Source organism: Engraulis encrasicolus, chromosome 7, assembly GCF_034702125.1.
Source record: "Engraulis encrasicolus isolate BLACKSEA-1 chromosome 7, IST_EnEncr_1.0, whole genome shotgun sequence".
Lineage (NCBI taxonomy): Eukaryota > Metazoa > Chordata > Actinopteri > Clupeiformes > Engraulidae > Engraulis > Engraulis encrasicolus.
Genome location: NC_085863.1, coordinates 36,752,905 through 36,771,819, shown reverse-complemented (window position 1 = coordinate 36,771,819; position 18,915 = coordinate 36,752,905). Strand labels below are relative to the sequence as shown.

The 18,915-nt window shown below is 43.1% G+C and overlaps 2 protein-coding genes across 4 annotated transcripts; one reads left to right on the top strand and one right to left on the bottom strand.

Annotated features, from left to right (window-relative positions):
- Positions 1-140: 140 nt before the first annotated feature.
- supt20 (SPT20 homolog, SAGA complex component) lies at positions 141-15,038 on the top strand. Of its 3 annotated transcripts, none has more exons than XM_063203394.1 (24): positions 141-233; positions 728-818; positions 961-996; positions 1,103-1,228; positions 1,386-1,512; positions 1,930-2,033; positions 2,321-2,437; positions 3,800-3,853; positions 4,405-4,544; positions 6,208-6,364; positions 6,582-6,638; positions 7,072-7,140; positions 7,414-7,583; positions 7,840-7,872; positions 8,070-8,178; positions 8,456-8,558; positions 8,853-9,002; positions 9,411-9,756; positions 10,178-10,311; positions 10,559-10,614; positions 10,753-10,866; positions 11,267-11,363; positions 12,429-12,520; positions 13,861-15,038. In XM_063203394.1, exons 2-24 carry the CDS (start codon positions 816-818, stop codon positions 14,008-14,010), a joined length of 2,544 nt encoding a protein of 847 aa, XP_063059464.1. In that variant the 5' UTR covers positions 141-233; positions 728-815; the 3' UTR covers positions 14,011-15,038. The 3 variants fall into 3 exon arrangements, with proteins under 3 accessions (XP_063059464.1, XP_063059463.1, XP_063059465.1); XM_063203393.1 differs by having other exon boundaries at positions 10,175-10,311; XM_063203395.1 differs by lacking the exon at positions 12,429-12,520 and having other exon boundaries at positions 10,175-10,311.
- Positions 15,039-15,420: 382 nt separating this feature from the next.
- Positions 15,421-18,712, bottom strand: exosc8 (exosome component 8). The gene is made up of 11 exons (XM_063203398.1): positions 18,644-18,712; positions 18,328-18,364; positions 18,153-18,216; positions 17,978-18,051; positions 17,839-17,884; positions 17,440-17,545; positions 16,903-16,948; positions 16,690-16,786; positions 16,410-16,530; positions 16,015-16,121; positions 15,421-15,651 (listed from the first exon to the last, which is right to left on the bottom strand). Exons 1-11 carry the CDS (start codon positions 18,658-18,660, stop codon positions 15,539-15,541), a joined length of 828 nt encoding a protein of 275 aa, XP_063059468.1. The 5' UTR covers positions 18,661-18,712; the 3' UTR covers positions 15,421-15,538.
- Between the last annotated feature and the right edge of the window lie 203 nt (positions 18,713-18,915).

Here is an 18,915-nt window from a genome sequence, read left to right as displayed (position 1 = left end):
ACGTTAAAAGAACATTTTCTTCCCAAGAAAGGATAAAGTGTTGGATACAGCCAATGGACAGTGGGAAGTGTGTAGGCTGAGTTCTTTACTGAAGACCCGCCCCCTCTTCACCGGAAGTTTAGTTTTGTTGTTACGCTGGAGAAATGGCTGCCTCGAGTTCACTTCATTGAAGGAATTGGAATATTTTTGCTTGTTGCACGGAATGTACATCAAATGGGATTACAATCCAACGAGTAAGTACTTCACATAGTCTGACACATTTGTTTCTATTTGGCACATTTGCATGTCTGCTGGTTTGCCGCGCCAATCTGAAAAGATTTCAGGGAAAGTGGCGTACCAGCTAGCGTACAACGGCAGCCAATCTCTTGTTAACATGGGGCTCGCTTACTTCCAGAATGACTGGTCACACATGGATCTCTAATGTTATGGCATCAACAACATCCCTGCGCTGATTGACGCTGCCGTGCTCTTGAGATTGAAAGCTTCTTTAACTTGCATCTGTTATTTCAAAAATATACCCGAGTCCTTGCAGTACAGTCATGGATAAAGAACTTGCACGTCATGTCTTGCTAGCTAGCTAAGCTTACTGGGTTCTGACTTGAAAGGTTACACTTCGTACTTGCTCTCCTTCAGTTAGGCTGTGATGAGGTGAGTTACTTTGCGATGTAAACAAAGACATATTCCCAGCTGAATCGCAACTGAACAACACATTGCTTGCTTGTCCCAGGGCTTGGATGTTAAATGTGCAGAGGTGACAGTGTCGGGGGTAAGGACAGAAACGTCTCCTGTCACGTAGCAACTGGTGTTGTACAACAATGGTAAGTCTCTTTTTTGCACTGCACGCCGTCTGTAACTTACCCCAGTGCTGTCAGGTCGAAATAAGTCGAAATGCATGAGCTTACACGCATTACTTTTGCATGCAATGTCAAATAGCTAATTATGTCCTCTTTGAATCCTCAGCAACAGAGTTTGGAATATGCATTGGATCGGGCCGAGGTATATACCGATATTGCATCACACAAACAATTGCTTTGCATGATGTACATCATATATCTCGTTGCTTCACTACAAGATGCTCACCATACACTTTGTCTGTCTTCAGTACATTGTTGAAAGCGCGCGTCAGCGACCTGCCAAGCGGAGGGCCTCCTCCAGCGGGAGGAAATCACTATATCAGAAACTCTACGAGTTATACACTGAGGAGTGTGAAAAGGAGCCAGAGTTAAAGGTGGAGAGTTATTTTTTACTTGACTTTTCTTCTGTGATATTTGACATCTGTCAAATGAAGCTTTTTTGGTTCTGCACTCTGCAAGCGAAATGGTTTGTCAATTTTGACATGTTGCATGTAAGCTCCTATTAAGTCATGTGTTATTTTTGTCTTGTAGAAGCTGAGAAGAAATGTCAATCTGCTTGAGAAGTTGGTAGCCCAGGAGTCCATATCATGCCTTGTGATCAACCTGTATCCTGGAAACGAGGGCTACTCGTTGATGCTGAGGGGGAAGAATGGGTCTGGTAGGTGACCCTTGAGGTTTCAAACCTGTTTCATGGCAAATGTTTTAGGCATGCATGTTGGAAACAGTGAAAAAGTGATACACATTCCAGTTTGTAAAAGGTTTGTTATTGCAAAGATAACATATTGTCCTCACACTCACATAACGTTGTTGTGTCAAATTTAATACATGCTGTAGTATATGCAACTCGGAGAGTGCTTCACCTTTCAAATTTCAGACTTCAAACTTTTCTCTCTAGTCATCAGCACAGATTTCTGTGGTGTGCATTTGTACTTTTATCACCTCACAGGGCATGCTTGCTCATCAGAGACATCCCTAATTACACATGTATCCATAGTCCTGTGCTCTCTACATGTGATGCTGGCTGTGCCGGCATAGCTTTCCTCATCCTATTTGTCTTGGTCTCGTTTCTTTGAAGATTCAGAGACGATTCGGCTTCCCTACGAGGAAGCAGAGCTGTTGGAATACCTTGATGCTGAGGAGCTACCTCCTGTCCTGGTGGACCTTCTGGAAAAGTCACAGGTTGGTGGTCATCCTTTTCACTGGAGATGGATATCAGAAAAAATAGGCTGTAGTGGTCTTCTTGTGTGATGAGTGCAATGAGTTTTTTAAAAAACATTTTTATTCAACATGGCCATCAATTTAAATTTTACATAGAGGAAAGACTTAATGCAGGAAGAATATCGATGACACTGAAGTGATTTCCTTGTAATGCACCACAGGTATTTGAAGTTCTAGTGAATTGTCCCTCAGCATGTCTGTGTTTTTTTAAGTTTTATAAATGCACATGTGCCTATGGACTTTTTCAGGTGAACATATTTCACTGTGGTTGTGTCATTGCCGAGGTCCGCGACTACCGGCAATCTGGGAACACAAAGATGCCAAGCTGCCAAACCCACCACATCTTACTACGACCCACCATGCAGGTGATTTCCCCTGTACAGTAGCAGCTCGAGAAAATGAAGTTAAATAAAGTGGAAAATAGAGAAATGGAATAAAGAGCAGGGTTCCCACTGCTCATGGAATTCCTGGAATGTCTTGGAAATTCAACAGATATGTTTCCATTCATGGAAAATCACGGAATTTGAGCATTTAGCCCAGGGAATATTATGGAATAGCGGACGACGAGGTGTCCCGATATCAAGGGAAATAATGGACGAGGCGGAGCGTTCTAAACAGCCCGACGGCGCAGCCGAAGGGCTGTTCGCTTCGCCAAGTCCATTTTCCCTTGATATCGGGACACCTCGAAGGCCGCTATTCCGCTTATCACCCGGTTACCAGCATTTAAGTATTCATTTATTAATATGTTGATGTAAGGCTTCGTGAGAAAGTAGATTCACCACTGCGCTTTGTACGTTGCCATGGGCACCACTTCCTAATCTAGTGAGACGCGCCTCTATCGGAGGCATGTAAGGACGCGCGCAGAATGTTGGTGACTTGACAACCAAATGCGATAGAATTGACGACTGGGTTTTTGACTTGACAACCAGATGCGATAGAATTAGTAACGAGGTCTTGACTAGACAACCAGATGCGATAGAACTAACGACGCGGTCTTGACCAGACAACCAGATGCGATAGAACTAGTAACGGCACTTCGCCAGAAAGTTAGAGAAGAAGCAACTTGGACGCCCGCACGCCCGCATGACATCATAGGTGTCCTGCTACCGGGGAATAAAGGACACCTGCTCAGCCAATCAGAAGACGTTGCGTCTGCTCACTGGGTGATAATATGGAATTTTAACAGTGTAGTGCTTTCATTTTTGTCTAATGCCAATTTGAAAGACTGGCTATCGCAAATTGATGACCACAGAGCTAAATGTCTTAGATGGCATTACTATTTCATGGAAAGTCATGAAAAAGTCATAGTAATTTATGTTCCACATGGATTGGGAACCCTGAAAGAGTTTAAAAAAAAACCCTCTCTGATATTCATTCGCAAGAAGCATTTAAACGCACATGGTTGATGTGGCATGAGAAAAAAGCTGATCGGTCAGATATTGAAGGTATATTTTGGTTCATTTTTAAAGATCATGTAAAATTATAGAACAGAACAGATTAACTACACACAGTCATTTTATGTCTCATGCTTTCTCGGTGCTTACACATTCCTTGTTTATGGTTCTTTCATCTTCTAGTCTATTGTGTTGGTTGACCCATGCTCTGGTTAGTCACACACTCTCATTGCCCAAGACGAATTTGTCTTTCAAAGAGAAAAGAGAGGGTACTCTTCTCCTCTTTCTCTCTCTCTCCTTCATCTGATCTCACCTCAACTCTGCTCTCTGTAGACCCTCATCTGTGATGTCCACTCGATGACTAGCGACCACCACAGATGGACCCAGGTGAGTCATCTGATACAGTAGAAGCGTAGAACTACAATAGATGAGTCACATGATGAACTCCAGTGCCTGTCTTTTAAAACTGAACTTTGTTTTGCTTTGTTTTGTTCCGAACCAGTTGTACTGCAGTCATCCAGTGTTTTATTGAACCTACAAGGTTTTTGCACTTTTCACGAAGAGTGCTAAGGGAAAAGTCATTTCAGTAAGCTGTAGCCCTGACTAAAACTGTCATACACATGCAGGTAGACGGACTCAATTCTCAGGTGTCTAGCCTAAAACGGTCACATGGTCATACGGACATATGTCCCATCTACCCACTCAAAAAAGCCAACCACGTTACAAATTAAGCAAATAAATCAATCAAATGCATTTATGTAGCACATTACCATACTCATCATCCAATATGCTTGACAGACTGACCAACATAATGTCGTGTGGAGGTAGAGTTAAGGTTAACCCTAACTGTAAAAACCTTAAGGACTTTAAAAAAAACCTCAAAGCAGCAGTGTATTGAATCCAGACGGTGTGTTGCTATGTCCCCCTATTTCCCTCAGGACGATAAGCTGCTGCTGGAGTCCCAGCTGATCCTGGCCACCGCCGAGCCTCTCTGCCTGGACCCTTCGATATCCGTCACCTGCACAGCCAACCGCCTTCTCTACAACAAACAGAAGATGAACACGCGCTCCATGAAACGGTAGGACGCAATGAAGTGCGGTGCAGCGTCCCCGCTGCTCAGCCCACACACACACACACCGTAGCTGCAGTTGTTTAGTGTGGTGACAGGAACTATCTGTGGTTTTGTTGTGCATGCCAAGTTGGAGCCTCACAACAAAACGAGTGTGTGACAGATTGATTCTTAACCCTGTGAGATAGATGTCAGTGATAGCCTGAGACATTGTGTGTGTGTGTGCATGTGTGTGTGCATGTGTGTATGTGTGTGTGTGTGTGTGTGTGTGTGTGTGTGTGTGTGTCTGTGTGTGTGTGTGTGTGTGTGTGTGTGTGTGTGTGTGTGTGTGTGTGTGTGTGTGTGTGTGTGTGTGTGTGTGTGTGTGTGTGTGCATGTGTGTGTGTGCGCTGTGCGCGTGCACGATTGCTTGCTTGTCTTTTAGTGGTTCTCTGAGCTCATTGTGCCAAAAGCTAATTCCATGTGCCAAAGTCAACAGCTTGTGAAATGCTCACATTCAGTCAAAAGAATGGTGTTAAACTAATATATTGGAATGAGCATGGAATGAGTCACCTCCCTCCTGCTGTGTGCAGTGTGCACCCGGTGGGTTTGAAGGCAATGGTGTTGCTTGTTGTATTTGTAGGACGAGGTGGTAATTGTCACAGCAGTGAGAAAACTGGTCGGCAGGACTTTGGCTGGACTCCTGACCGCTGCCTGTCTGTTTCAGATTGTTGTCTGTTGTTTGTCAGCAATGAGTTTTTCTGACAAGTATTGTGAAAGCGATTCCCTGATGCTTGTTCAATAGTATTCATTAAAGTCTTTTTTTCAGATTGTTCAATGATTTAGGCCGTGGTATTTTTGCCCTAGTTCTGTGGAAAGGGCTGTGAGTTGTCCATATGACACAAATGCCGATTAATCATTTGCAAGTTGTCATTGTGATGAAGTTCAGGTCAATAGTAATGATTGGCCAATTTAATTCAGCATCTGCCAATTACTCTGCTTCCTCTACGGCTATGTGAAAGTTATTGGGGAGATTATGGCTATTAGGCTTATACCCAAAGCTGTCATGGTTCACAAAATAAGGTTGCATGTTATTGTTGTGTCTTGTAATGATTTGTTTTTGACGAAAGTGACATTCGGCAAATAATGCTATGTCAGATTTAAAAGAGTTTTTTTTTCCAAATAGATGTTCTAAAACTATCAGAAGGAGCACAGAAATCATTTTAAAAAATCATAAACGGAAATGGACCATTTTTTTGAGATGGCTCTCGGTTTCTCCCGTCTACTCATGGAAGCAGACACAAACCTCAGCGCCGTGATCTTGTAAGGCTCTGTACACAAGTGAACGCAGTTGCATGCAAGGAATATTCTGATTTTAACAGAATGATGTCAGTTTGCACACTCCAAATCTAGCGGAATATTCCAGTTGCACGCTTTTTCTTGCCTGGCTCTTGTCTGACCTGTTGTTCCGCACAGCTTCATGAGCTCCAGAGCTACACACACTCATAGGTCTGGTCAGAACCAGGCTACGCCATAAACGGAATGTTCTGGAATTTGCTTTAAAACGAATACTGACAATATTCGCTTAAAAATCGGAATACTCTGTGCATGTAACGCCACTTGGTGTGTCTAGTAGGAAGACTCGTACACCACGTTTAAAATCTGTCAAATGGCGTGTTATTGATGTGCACAGGTGTTTCAAGCGGCACTCGCGTGCGGCGCTGAACCGCCAGCTGGAGATGGCCCACTTCCCCACGCCGCCTCAGCTGAGGCTCTTTGACTACCTGCAGAAGAGGAAGGAGAGGAAACCGGCACCCTCAATAGACCTCAAGATCTCCAAGGCTGGCAATGTAGGACACTGACCATTCAAGTCCAGTCTTTTCCAATTTGCTTTATTGGCATGCCATGTTTACTATATCAGTGTTGCCAAAGCTTACAAACAGTTGTATACAAATTGAGTTGAACATTGAAAAGACTGAGTTATAATATTTACCTGATAAATATTTGACTAAACTTTGTCATTTTGTTGTCGTCTTCCCCTCTCCCTCTTTCTCCGTCCTGCATCAGTGTGTGGACATGTGGAAGCAGAGTCCCTGTCAGCTCTCCGTCCCGTCAGAAATTGACGTGAGTTCTCACCTCAACTAAACACCTTTTTAGATGTTTTTTAACTGAGCACCTGTGGTCCTTGGAGCTGCATTACATTACACTACATTACCCGTAGCTGACGCTTAATGTCCAAGTGACAGTCATTTTGTTAAGTAGGGTATTGGTGTCCCTGGAGCAATGTGGGGTTAGGTTCCTTGCTCAGGGGCACTTCCGCCATGTGAAATGAATGGAGTGAGATGGGGAGTGGAAGTGTGGTATTCAAACCTGCAACCCTCTGATCTTAAACCTATCTCCTTCCCCACTAGGCCACAGCGGCCAACACATGTTTGGTCTATCTATTTTTTAAACCTTTAATCTTGTTTGTAAATCACTTCGGATAGAAATGTTTGCCAAATGTAACGTAATGTCATGTGGATTAACACCCCCACCCGGTACTTTCTGCTTGGTGAAGGTGGAGAAGTACGCTACGGTGGAGAAGTCCGTGAAGATAGACGAATCACAGCCTATTTGGCCAGCACAGGTAAGATGTGACCTTCATACATCTCAGCCTCTGCTGTAAGAATAGACATTGGCCTGTTAATTACTTATGGCCAATGGGTAAGAAAATGTTATCATCCTAATCAGCTGGGTACCATGAGATTAGAGTAATGTCAGACACTTATTTATTTATTATTTATTTATCTATTTTCGATTTTTTTTTTCTGTGTTTGCCGCCAATTGAATCCTTGAATGTATGCATTTGATATTTTATATCGATATGTATGTGTTGTGTTATTCCATCTTTGTTTTCCAGGAAGTAAAAGATGACTACATATTTGAGTGTGAGGTGAACGGCCAGACGCAGAAGATGAAGGTGAGCATCTTCCAGCTGGTGGGAGACCCCCAGTTCTACGGGAAGATCTACAGCGCCAAAGACTCTAAATCGGAGGAGGACGGCCCCGAGTTGCACCTCATCCATCCCACGTAAGCACACTACACTGCTGCTGGCCATACACAGAACACGTGGACATTTAAGGCTGTCTGTAATGCACACTCTGTGTACATACTGTACAGTAAAATGATGTATTCACTCACATTTATGCTCCAGTTGAACTGCATATGTTGTTGCATAATGGTGTGTTTCAGTGAGACATTTGCTTCAACATCGAAACATTGTGCACAAATACAGCATATCCATACCTCTTGAGTAACATGTCTGCTTTTCCACACTTACACACAGGTTTGCAATCGGTTCAAGGTGTGACGCTGACCGGTACGTTTTTCTCCAAATTCTTGTACCCTCACGTTCTAACTGCAGTAGAAAGTCAAGGCCATCTATCTCCCTTTACATTTAGCAATATGCATTTATGTAATACTGTTTTGTCCAGGAGTTACAACCCAATCAAACAACCAAACAAACCCTGTGCATTTGTTGACCCATGATGTGTGTGTGTGTAATGTGTGTGTTAGGTTTGTGAAGCAGTATAAGGAGGTGTATGAGCGGGACGTGAAGTGTGAGGTGAAGATGACCCATAACTCTGTGGCCCAGCCCCAGCTCTCTCCCACCCGGGAGCCAGAGGTCAGTGCACAACATTTGCCACATTGGATTGTATAGAAACTCTTTCTGATTTGGGGTGGGGGACTTTGGTTACAGGGGCCATATTATGCTCATTTTCACAGTAAATGTTTTCCTTTACTATGTGTAGTGGAGTTACTTTTCCAATGACCAAGTGTTTCCATGTGAAATGTCCTATAGCTCCTAATGTGGAAATATGTCAGGGTTTTAATGAGAGTTATATATGTTGTATGGTGTCACTGAGACTGAATTGTGTGTTTTTGTGATGGTCTGTCTGAAGACGGACTCCTTCTCAGGACTTATGCAGTCTTCAGTCCTGGGAAAGGGCGTGAGGCATAGACCACCTCCCATCAAACTGCCAGCCTCTAGCACCAGTTCCTCAGGTAAGTCTCTGCGCTGTATTGAAGTAGACTCTTGTTGTGGTATGCAGACAAAGTTAAAATAATGAGCAGTTATAAATGCTATTTTTTGTCATTTCTTTTCTTCAAGCATTCACTGATCTTTTATGTATTTTACCTGTATCATCTACATACACTGTATGTTAAAAAAATACATGATATAATATTTTTTCTTTCTTTTTTTAATACTGAGCGTAAACATGTAATGTAAAATCCCTCAAGGTGCAAGCTGTGTGCTAACTGTTGTTGTGTAACTTCATTGTCTTGTCCGGCCCACAGGTAACCCATATAGTTCCCAGACCTCGTCAGGTCATCTGAAGTGCCCGACGCCCCCGCCTGCTAAAGGCCAGTCCCTGAGCCGCAAGCACTCCATGGACCAGGTCGGACTGCTGTCCCCCGCTGCCCTCTCGCCCATGAGCTCATCACAGAGTAAGGCTTTAATTACCTCATCTGAAATGCTACACGTGCAGGACTCAAAGTTCAAAAAATAGTCGTCATTGTTCAAAATTGTTTATGGACTTCAATTCATTTTTCTTTTTTGGAATATTATTTTTTAAATATTCATTTTAATGTATTTTATTGTGCAGCTATAGTTGAGGGTTGTGAACTCGCTATAGACACTTTTGCATAAATACCTTCATTACTTTTTCATAGTGCTGTTAATTATTACCTCCACCAAGGAGGTCACATTTTCAGTCGTGTCGGTGGAAATTAGGGTGTAACGTAATCAAATGTTCATATCAAACAGGTTCCTTAGCAGAGGTCTGCACTCTCTGAGTGGATTTCTAGTTTTTAGTATGATCGTGTAAAGTTGACGTCTTTCTCCTCCCTCCCCAGGATCAGGGACGCCAAAGCCTTCCACCCCCACGCCCACCAACACGCCCTGCTCCACGCCGCACCCCGCAGACGCCTTGAGCAACAATAGCAACACTCTCATGGCCCTCACCCCCTCGGTAACGCCCACGCCACAAGGGCCAGACTTAACTACGATGGCCCAGCAGCAGCAGCCCCAGGCGCCCCCCACGCTGCTCACGCCCTTCGCCCAGCAGCAGATGGCCCTGAGCCAGGCGCTGCCCGTCATGACCATCCCCCTGCCCACCTCCATCAGCACGGGCACCACCTCCTCACAGGTCATGGCCAACCCCGCCGGCCTCAACTTCATCAACGTGGTCGGCTCCGTTTGGTAAGGCCTTCGTTTGGGGTCCGTGACTCAAATGGCTCTGGGGATTCGATTCCAGTTAATTTCTGTTCACGTATAATAAGATCATAGTTTTTGTAACCTGATACACCAAAGGGTTTAGTTTTAGGTATACATTTTATGTGTATTGTAGTTGGCGCTTGTCAGCAAATGAACTTTCTCATACATTTCTAATACGTGTGGATAACATGAACTGGATCAATGAGAATATTCGCAAAGAGTTAAATTGTGAGCAACTGCACGTTTTCTTGTAGCTTGAAAGTAAGAAAGTAAGAAGATAATTTGCAGTTTCTAGCTTCATCGTAGTGTCTGCCCATCAAATATGTTTGTATCTGTCCTTACCTTGTTTTCACGTGTGTCTGCTGGTGTTTGTCCTCCTCTGTGTGCCCTGTCCTGTACGCAGCAGTCCGCAGACGTTGATGGGCAGCACCAACCCCATGCTGGGCTGCAGTCCGGGGATCAACCTGAGCGCCCTGAACCTGCCCCCTGGAGGACTCATGTCCACCGCCCTGCCCACCATGCAGCCCACTGCACAGGCCGGTAGGGCACCGTACTCTGCTTCATAACATGAACAAACTGTAGCCTTTGTTCTAGGAAGGTGTCATGCAGCCGACTGCACAGGCTGGTATGTCACTTTTTCACAGGGAGTCACCTGCACAAACTGTAGTGTTGCATTGGTTTTATAGTACTGACTTCCTGACCTTAACCTCAAGTTAAGATAACACTCGGATTGTGTGACGGAATGGCTTTCTGGGTTTTGAGCATGTTATTTTTTATGTCCCATCAGGTGGCCCATTCAGTCTGAATAACACTCAAGGATTACGGCCTCTGAATCTACTTCAGGTGAGAGTCGTGAGACACCAGTTCGCGTGACTAACAAGGAATCTTTTTTTGTATCCGCTTTAATTTCATTGTAAAGAAAGATGATGTTTGTTAAGAGCAGTTGTTCATAACTCTGATGTCTGTTTGTGTGTGTGTCAGATCCCATCGCCCATCATCTTCAACTCTCTGCAGCAGCAGCAGCTGTCCCAGTTCTCCCCACAGCAGCAGAACAGCCAATCAGCAACGTCCAGCCCCCAGCAGCAGGGGGAGCTGGTGAGTGGCAGAGAGGGGTTTTCTGGTTTCTATCCATTATCCTAACTCTCGTCCTCACTTGTGCTTATGGCCTCACGATGACGTTGCAAGTGCAACTCGGTATCTCGCAAAAGCGCAATTCACAGGTCATTTTCTCATTTGCATTGGGAATGTTGAATGGGGAAAAGTCCTTCATAAGTAGTTGTGGCTAGGTTGACAGCAGGGAAACTTTGTTTTCTCCATGGAGGCGGAGCGTCATCTGAAGCGCGAGGCCGCAAGCACAGGTCAAGGGCGGGAGTTAGGATAATGTAATGTACCCTTGGGGTGCAAGTCAAACTACTTCCTCCAATCCTTCCCTGTGCCCTCTAACCTTGTGATGTAGTTTTTATTTAATGTCTCCAATTCTGTATTCTTGTGCCAGACCGATCAAACCAGCACTGACCAGGGCCTTGGAGCGCAGCAGACGGCCGTCATCAACCTGACTGGAGTGGGAGGATTCATGTCCTCACAGGCAGCTGGTGAGCCACATCACCTCACACTCACACACATACACTGTCACGCAAATACACTTGTTGACATCCATACAGCAGGGCTGGAAAGCCTAATTGCAGGATATCAAGAGCAGCAGCATCTCTGATAGACTTGTACAATGGAATAAGTTTGTTTTGACGAGCTCATTATGCTTGCACACTTTTGGTACTGTGGCAGTTGCTATTCCAAAGGCAAATTAATCTAGCATGACATGTTCAGGCAAACCAAGAGTTGTGTTGATTTGTTTTATATCATTGGCACATTTGTATGTTTACTGTAGTTTTTGGTCAATTCAATCATTCAATCTGAAACAAAAAAAAATATTATATAGATCAGGTGTACTGTACCTGTTGTTACCCAGCAGAAGAAGGACGGTATCTATATTGCTGGGCTCAATTTCCCCCCCATAGCCCATAATGAAGTGATTGATTGAAATTTCCATCGAGGGTTCAGTTTTGCAACGATCCCTCAACAAATATCAGCAATTAGTTTTAATGGTGGTTGGTAATTACATAATGCTGTACTTGGAGTGCTTATGATGAGGATGTAATGGTACACCGGTGTAGTGTAACTCCTTGGATTGCGCCTGATTAGTGTATTATTCTGGAGAGTGCTTGTCAGGCAAAGACTTCATATTTACATTAGTTTTACGGATGTTTAGGTACACTTCCACCACCATACATAGTATTTTATCTTAGTAGCAGTATTAACATGTAGTGTGGTATCGTTTCCCCTGACAGAAAGCATAATAGTAATAATATAGTTACTAACACCAAAAAAGAAGACTAATCCATTTTACTCTTAACCACTGAATTAGGCTCCTCAAAAAATATTCGAAAGTTCAATTGCTTTAGGGGGGAACAAAGCTTTTTATGTGTTCTGCAACAATCTATATTGTGTTTCTGTTGTTGACCCTACCTCCTCCAACCACCCCCAACCCTTATTCTCCTCCCCTACCCTCCCCATCGTTGGCCCATCCGCCATCGCCACCTCCACCTCCACCCCTCTCCCCACCACCACCCCCCTCCCTGTCCGTGGGTACCTGCCCGTAGTGCTGTCGCAGCTGGGCTGCGGGCTGGATGGGTCTGGGCCCAGCCTGCCATCTCCACGCCTCCAGCAACAGCATCAGCCACCACAGATCCAAGTAAATGCAGCAACTCTGATTGAGATGAACATGTGAAAAAAACGCTCTCCGTGTTGGCTACTCGATGTGCTTGTCCTTAAAGCTCTACTGGCTAACTGTGACAGGGATGGCTGCTGTTGACCAAGATTTTTTTTTCTAGAAGTTTCCCTGTCATCCCTTTGCCCACTCTTTAAACTGCACTTGAGCACCATGTCTTGACTTGCTACTGATCTTTTGTCTTGCATCTGGACATTGTAATGAGCCAAGGCTAGGTCCTCATGGGATGATTCGATTTTACAGTTTAATTCTACAGCAGCAAGTAAACTTAACTACCTAGTCACAGGACGGATGTAATTCATAGAAGTCGTACACTGCCACACTGTATTGTAACAGCAGAACACCTTTTTTCTTCCTGCAATGCATTGAGCCAGAGCTTTTGACACTCACCCCGTGAAATGGCAGTTCAGCTCCTGATGATGTAGCATGATGTTTTCCCAAGTGGCCAAAGCATGTCTTACACATGTAACACAAACCCAATAAGACTAATGGAAACCTGAATAAAGACACAACTGTCAGGCTTCATACAGATATGTCGAGATAATCTGTTTCTCTGTACAAATGGCCAACACGTTTTCACACACACGTAGCCCAATTCCAACAAAAGCAAATGCAAAACAACAACATAAAACGACAACATTGGTCAAAGGCGTCATACAAGTCCTTCACGTCAATACAGTAACTGTTTTCCCCCACTCTGTACATGATGATAATGTAAAACACAGAAACACCCTCTTGTGCACCCACCACTGTGCACTATCGCAGAAAGCTTGGATGATGAGCGTGATGAGTTTGACGTGGCTGGCCTACAGTGATTACAGCATGGCCACAGTTCTGTGTGTGTGTGTCACCTTGAGGTTGGCAGATTTTGTCTCTGGCACTGGAGCTGCTTGGCTACAACACCCCTTCTGTGCACTTAAAGCCATTGTTGCAAGTTTGGTTTGTCTGACTTCAGTGTGCGTGTGTGTGTGTGTGTGCGCACCTCGTTTTTTTCCCCCCATTATATTTCTGCCCGACTTGGAAAAGCCTCCCATCCATGCACCCTTTGAACACTAACCCTTCCTGTTACCACTTCTTTTTCTTCTCTTCTTTATTTTCCTCCCTCTCTTCACATCCCTTAAACAAAACGTTGCTTGATTTGAGGTCGGCTTACTTGCAACCGTCTACAAAGACGATGTTATTGTTGTCTTGCTTCTCCTCCACCACTTTTCATTTGCATATTCATGCAGCACCACTTGCAGTCATTTACCAGAATGCCATTTTCAAAAAAATTTCTTTCTTTTTTCCCCTCTCCTGTTTCACAGTTGCAATTCTTACAGCACCAAATGCAGCAACAGCAGCAGCAGCAGCAGCAAATGGCTATGGCAGCGGCGGGAGTGGGCCAACAGGGGGCAGTACCACCACAGCATTCCGCCAACCAAGCAAGAAGTAAACGGAAGCGCAGCACACCGTAAAAAAATAACACTGAACTATAAAAGAAAAGTATCCTTATAGTTCCGTGACCATAGACCATACATATGAACAGTTCAAGTCGTGTTGACCTCTCGTCTTTGTATTGGGACGAAAGGCTTAAGTCTGATTGTCGCCATCTTTAGCCGGTATAACCTGGCCATCAATTTATGATGAGACGATACGCACATTATCCTGTGAGTGGCGTTAGCACAACATCTATGAAAAACATTATAGGATACCGGACCAAGATGGCGGCCAGGCCAAAAGGCGAAACACGGCATCTAGTGTTCATATGAGCATATGTTCTATGAACATAAACACTGAACTACAGGAAAAGTATTCTTATAGTTCAGTGACCATAGAGAACCACCCACCTCAACCCAATTTATTTTTCTCAGACACTTCAGAAAAAAATCACGGCAACACAAACTTCCCATCTCTTTCTCTCTCTGAATAAAGACAAACATGTCTGTGGTTACCACCCCTCTTCTCCAGAGACCAACCCTTTATCATTTATTGTTTTTTTTTCTGATCCAGAGACGCCCCCATGCGAGGCCATTAAACCCATTATGTACACTTTTCAACAGAGATGTTTTAAGAAAGGTGGAGAGCCTATATTTGGAGAAACTGTGGAGTTTTGTTTTGTTTTTTGTATGTAAATTATGATTGTAACTTTATGCATTTTTAACTAAAAAAGAACTTAATACACCAAAAGAAATGTTGTTGGACTTAAAAAAAAGATGATACAGGATGTAGTAGTTGTGAAGGTGTTGATATTAGTTTATCAAAGTTGGAAAAGTCCCCAACACCAAGCTGATGAAAAAACAAAGCAGGGAGGTTAGTAGATGACTAGAAAATGTTATTTCTTTCTAGATAGGTGACTTTTTAAAAACAAAAACTATTTCTTTTTAAAGTCCTGGCCTATATTTTCATGAACAGTGTTAAGAACTGACCTTTGTGGAGTCTGTGCTCTGCTGTTACCCCAGGCAGGTTGTCTGACAGAAAAGGAAAGTGTTTCTGCATTTTTTTGTACAGTTTTACAACGAAATGAAAAGGCTTACTTTTTAAAAACTGTTGTTGGGAGTCATTACATTACCGTTTCATTTCTGCGACATGGATAGCCCTTCCCTTTAAGGAAATGAGGAGTACTATTTAGTAGACTGTAGGAGTTGAACGGACGTGCCTGATTCTCCTGTGTTTCTCAACTTTTCATGTACATGGGAATACAGAAGTTTCTTAACCTTGAATGAAGGGCCTGTTCATAGCATGCATTCATCACTGTTTTTTTAAGCAGCACACATCCTGTCATTATTGTAAGTACAGAAAGCTTGTGTATATTCCTGAACTGTTGATTGATGGTGCTGGGAAAAGATCTATGTGAAAAAAAGAAATCTCTGGCCACTTAAGACAGATTTTTATAATGGTCTTTGTCAGCAGTTTTATTGTGATAGAAAACAAAGTATATATTGACAGTGAAAAATAAATTTTTTAGACAAAAATGAAAAAAAATAATCAAGTGGTGTTTGGTGGTCATTTCTTCATGCTGTTTATAATCTTGTCAAGTAGTTTGATGATCTCTTTGTGGCGGGTGGTGGCTCGGCCGATACAGTGTTGGAGTTTCTCTCCAGAGAGGGCAGTCCCTCCTGTGGTGGTAGGAGAAAAATGTTGTAAGCTTTTATCTTCACAGAAAATCCTAATACGCACCGTTACAAGAACAAGTCACGTTTCCCCAGCAGATTTTATATTATGAATCAAATATTTAAGTGAAGAGGTAGTGGTGCATGCAGCCAAAACGCAGGTGAAGACCAAATGGGTCAAACAACTATGAAAATGAAGTGTAATCTCTGCATGCACACTTGCTCCCATTTTGCTGAATGCTGGGAATGAAAAAAGCAAAACTGGAGCAAGTGTGCACATCCCGCTTTATTTTTATACAGTAAACCAAATATGACCTAAAGCAATAGTGGTAATGAGCCACATAATTTATTGAATGAAAAAGTTTGTACCAGGTTTGTGTAGAGAGCATAGCCGTCCCTCCTCATCCATGACCAGGGTCATCACGGCAGTGGCCAAACTCTCCTCGTCGCCAGTGGGATCCACTATGAGAATCGTGCTGACAAGAGAGTTAAGAAAGTAGAGAATGAACAGTTAAAAGAACAGGAGGAATTAAATCTCTGAGAAGGCAAGACAGCTATCAATCACTCCGTCCTCGGGCCTCCTCCTCAACCATGTTTTTAACACGATATTTTGTTATAAGCAACTTCTTGAGTGCCTTGGATGAGTATCTTATAAGGTCCAAGAACAAGTCCATTAACTAAACATTGGAAATACAGCAAGAACAATATACTTACATTATGCTACAAACAACCTTCATAGAAGAATAAGTGAGAGTTTTACTTACTTGTCGAAAACAGCAAATGAAGACCCAACAGGATGTTTGTTTATACTGATAGGTGATTTCTCTAGCAGGTCCACCTCGGGCACGTCTGTGTCTTTGTTTATCGTCACCTTGGGGAGTAGTGCTAGAAATAAAACCCAAAAATCAGTCGATTACACTTAGGTAGGCTATGCGGTTCTCTTATTGCTTATACTTCGTGTAAGTGTATACTGGACTCGACTAGACTAGACTAAAAGAGGATGAAGTGTACTGTAACATGCAGTTCAATGTGAGCTTGACTTACTGTTCTTGAGGGCAGCGAGCAATGCAACGATGCAGGTGTCCAGTAAATTGCCGTCGTAATCCAAGCACATTATATCGCAATATAGGACCCAGCAGAGCTGTAAACCCAGCAACACACATGAACTGAAGTAAGTCTTTAGTTTACTCTAATAGCCGTTCTGGTTCAATAATTATGAATTCACTTTTAAAATGGTAGTGTACATAAGTTTGTTACCTTCTCCTTTTGAATGCACAGGTCTTCTTTTCGAATCATCTCTGAACTGCAAGACAATGAAGAATGTCAAGAATATAGAGTGAAGCCACAACAGCCAATGCAGTTGGTGAAAGTAAACAAGTCATCAGGGCTGTAGTCAAGTCCACCTTTGTTGAGTCCAAGACCAGGAATAGTCAAGTCTGAATCCAAAGAGGTTTGAGTCAAGTCCGAGAATCGAGTCACATTTCAGTCAGTGTAAATCAAAGAAAATGATGAATAGCAGTATGTTTGAAGGTTAACTGTATGCCATGCATGTGAAAATAAACTGGTATGTTATTTGATTTCAAGCTCCACCTCAGAATATATGATGGGCAGTGTTCTAAACAAAATTGAGATAGACTTGGGTTAGTCCAAAAGCCATATTTAGCAACACTGTGGCCAAGACAAGTCGGAGTCCAACTACTATGAAGTCCATGACAAGTCCAAGTCCATACAAAACTTGAGCCCGGCCTCAAGTCCGAGTCTGGACTCGAGTACTTCAGCGCTGTGAGTGATTACCTCTCTATTACGTCTGCAATGAACTGTGAGGCAGCCTGCGCTTGTTCTTCAGGGGGGCCCGATCGAACCTTTGACGTGCAGAGAGGTGGCATATCCACATTGGGCACTGCAAAACAGCAAGCAGTTATTAATGTACAGTACAGGTCTTTGTTGCAAGATATCTGGGTTCTCCAACAACTGGTGACCCAGATGTCAGAACCCACTGCCACTGCTCATGATGACAAATTGCAAGTACATGTCACGTTCTATTAGTTCTAAACAATTACTGTAGTTCTCACATCTGGTTAACCAGCTGTTGTGGGATAACCACCAGACAGCTTTTCACAGGCTACGCAACACAAAAAATACCATTGTTAATATGTGAAATAAAATCTATTCATCCCACCCAGTGCACCTTACCTATATAACCCTTGTCTGGTGAATCTGATGGAGGAACAGCCAGTTCCTGCGCAAAATACAGGAAAAACAGATATGTTTTCACAACAGTGTGATTGTGAATATTTCCACAGATTGTTTTTCATGTGAAAGTCAGGCTTACCGCTTTTATGCCACACATTACAGCGGTGTTCCCAATCTTGACCAAGGCTGAACCTTCTGCTGTCGATATAGGACCTGAGTAGGGATAGAGCAGTTGAAGAGGAATCTGCCACTTTCAGAGAGACTAAAGGCAGTCTATCATCATCATCACCAATCACAAGCTGCTGCTGCTGTACCTATATTTAATGTTGTTGTCCTGAATTCGTCCAGTTCCCTTCCATCAGGACGACAGTTCTCTTTCTAAAAATGGGAAATACGTGGTTATATGCATAAAATGCACAAAATTAACAAACTAATTTATCCATGCATGTAGGCTATGCATGAAGTGTGGTAAATGGCCAATGAGCTTACCAAGAAGCTTTTGTGATATTCCAATGGATCCGCAGTCCTGAATACATTGAAGAAAATAGTAAGAACTTTGTTGTTATGTTGTTACATTGTTACGAGTGGTGGTGGTCAAAAGTTACTGAAAGGTAGCACAGACTGTCAACTCAATTGATGCAGAGACTGATTCATTCAAATACACGTAACCAGACGTTTGGACCTTCAAATGTCACTGATTCTGATGCACACACTTCTTAAAAGCATTAAGATTGAAGCTACTTAACACTATGGACACAAGAAGCACTAACAGTGTATGAACTTTATCAGAAAGAGAAGTTCTTACTTGAATCCTTCCGCCATGATGTTTTGATTACCCACGTGAGTTCCTCCAGTGGCACAATGCGGGATTTTTCATCAGATCAGCAGATTCGCCACTGACTGGATTCTGAAAATAGAACATCACGTAGATATTGAAATGTTAAATAAGTAAATAAATTAATTCCTGTTCTAAACTAAATATTTGATTCTGATAAAGTGGACTTGGTTTGTTAGTCGAGAGAAATGATCGGACTGTTTAGCCGACTTCTCCCGGCCACTAGTTGGCGCAAGTTTATT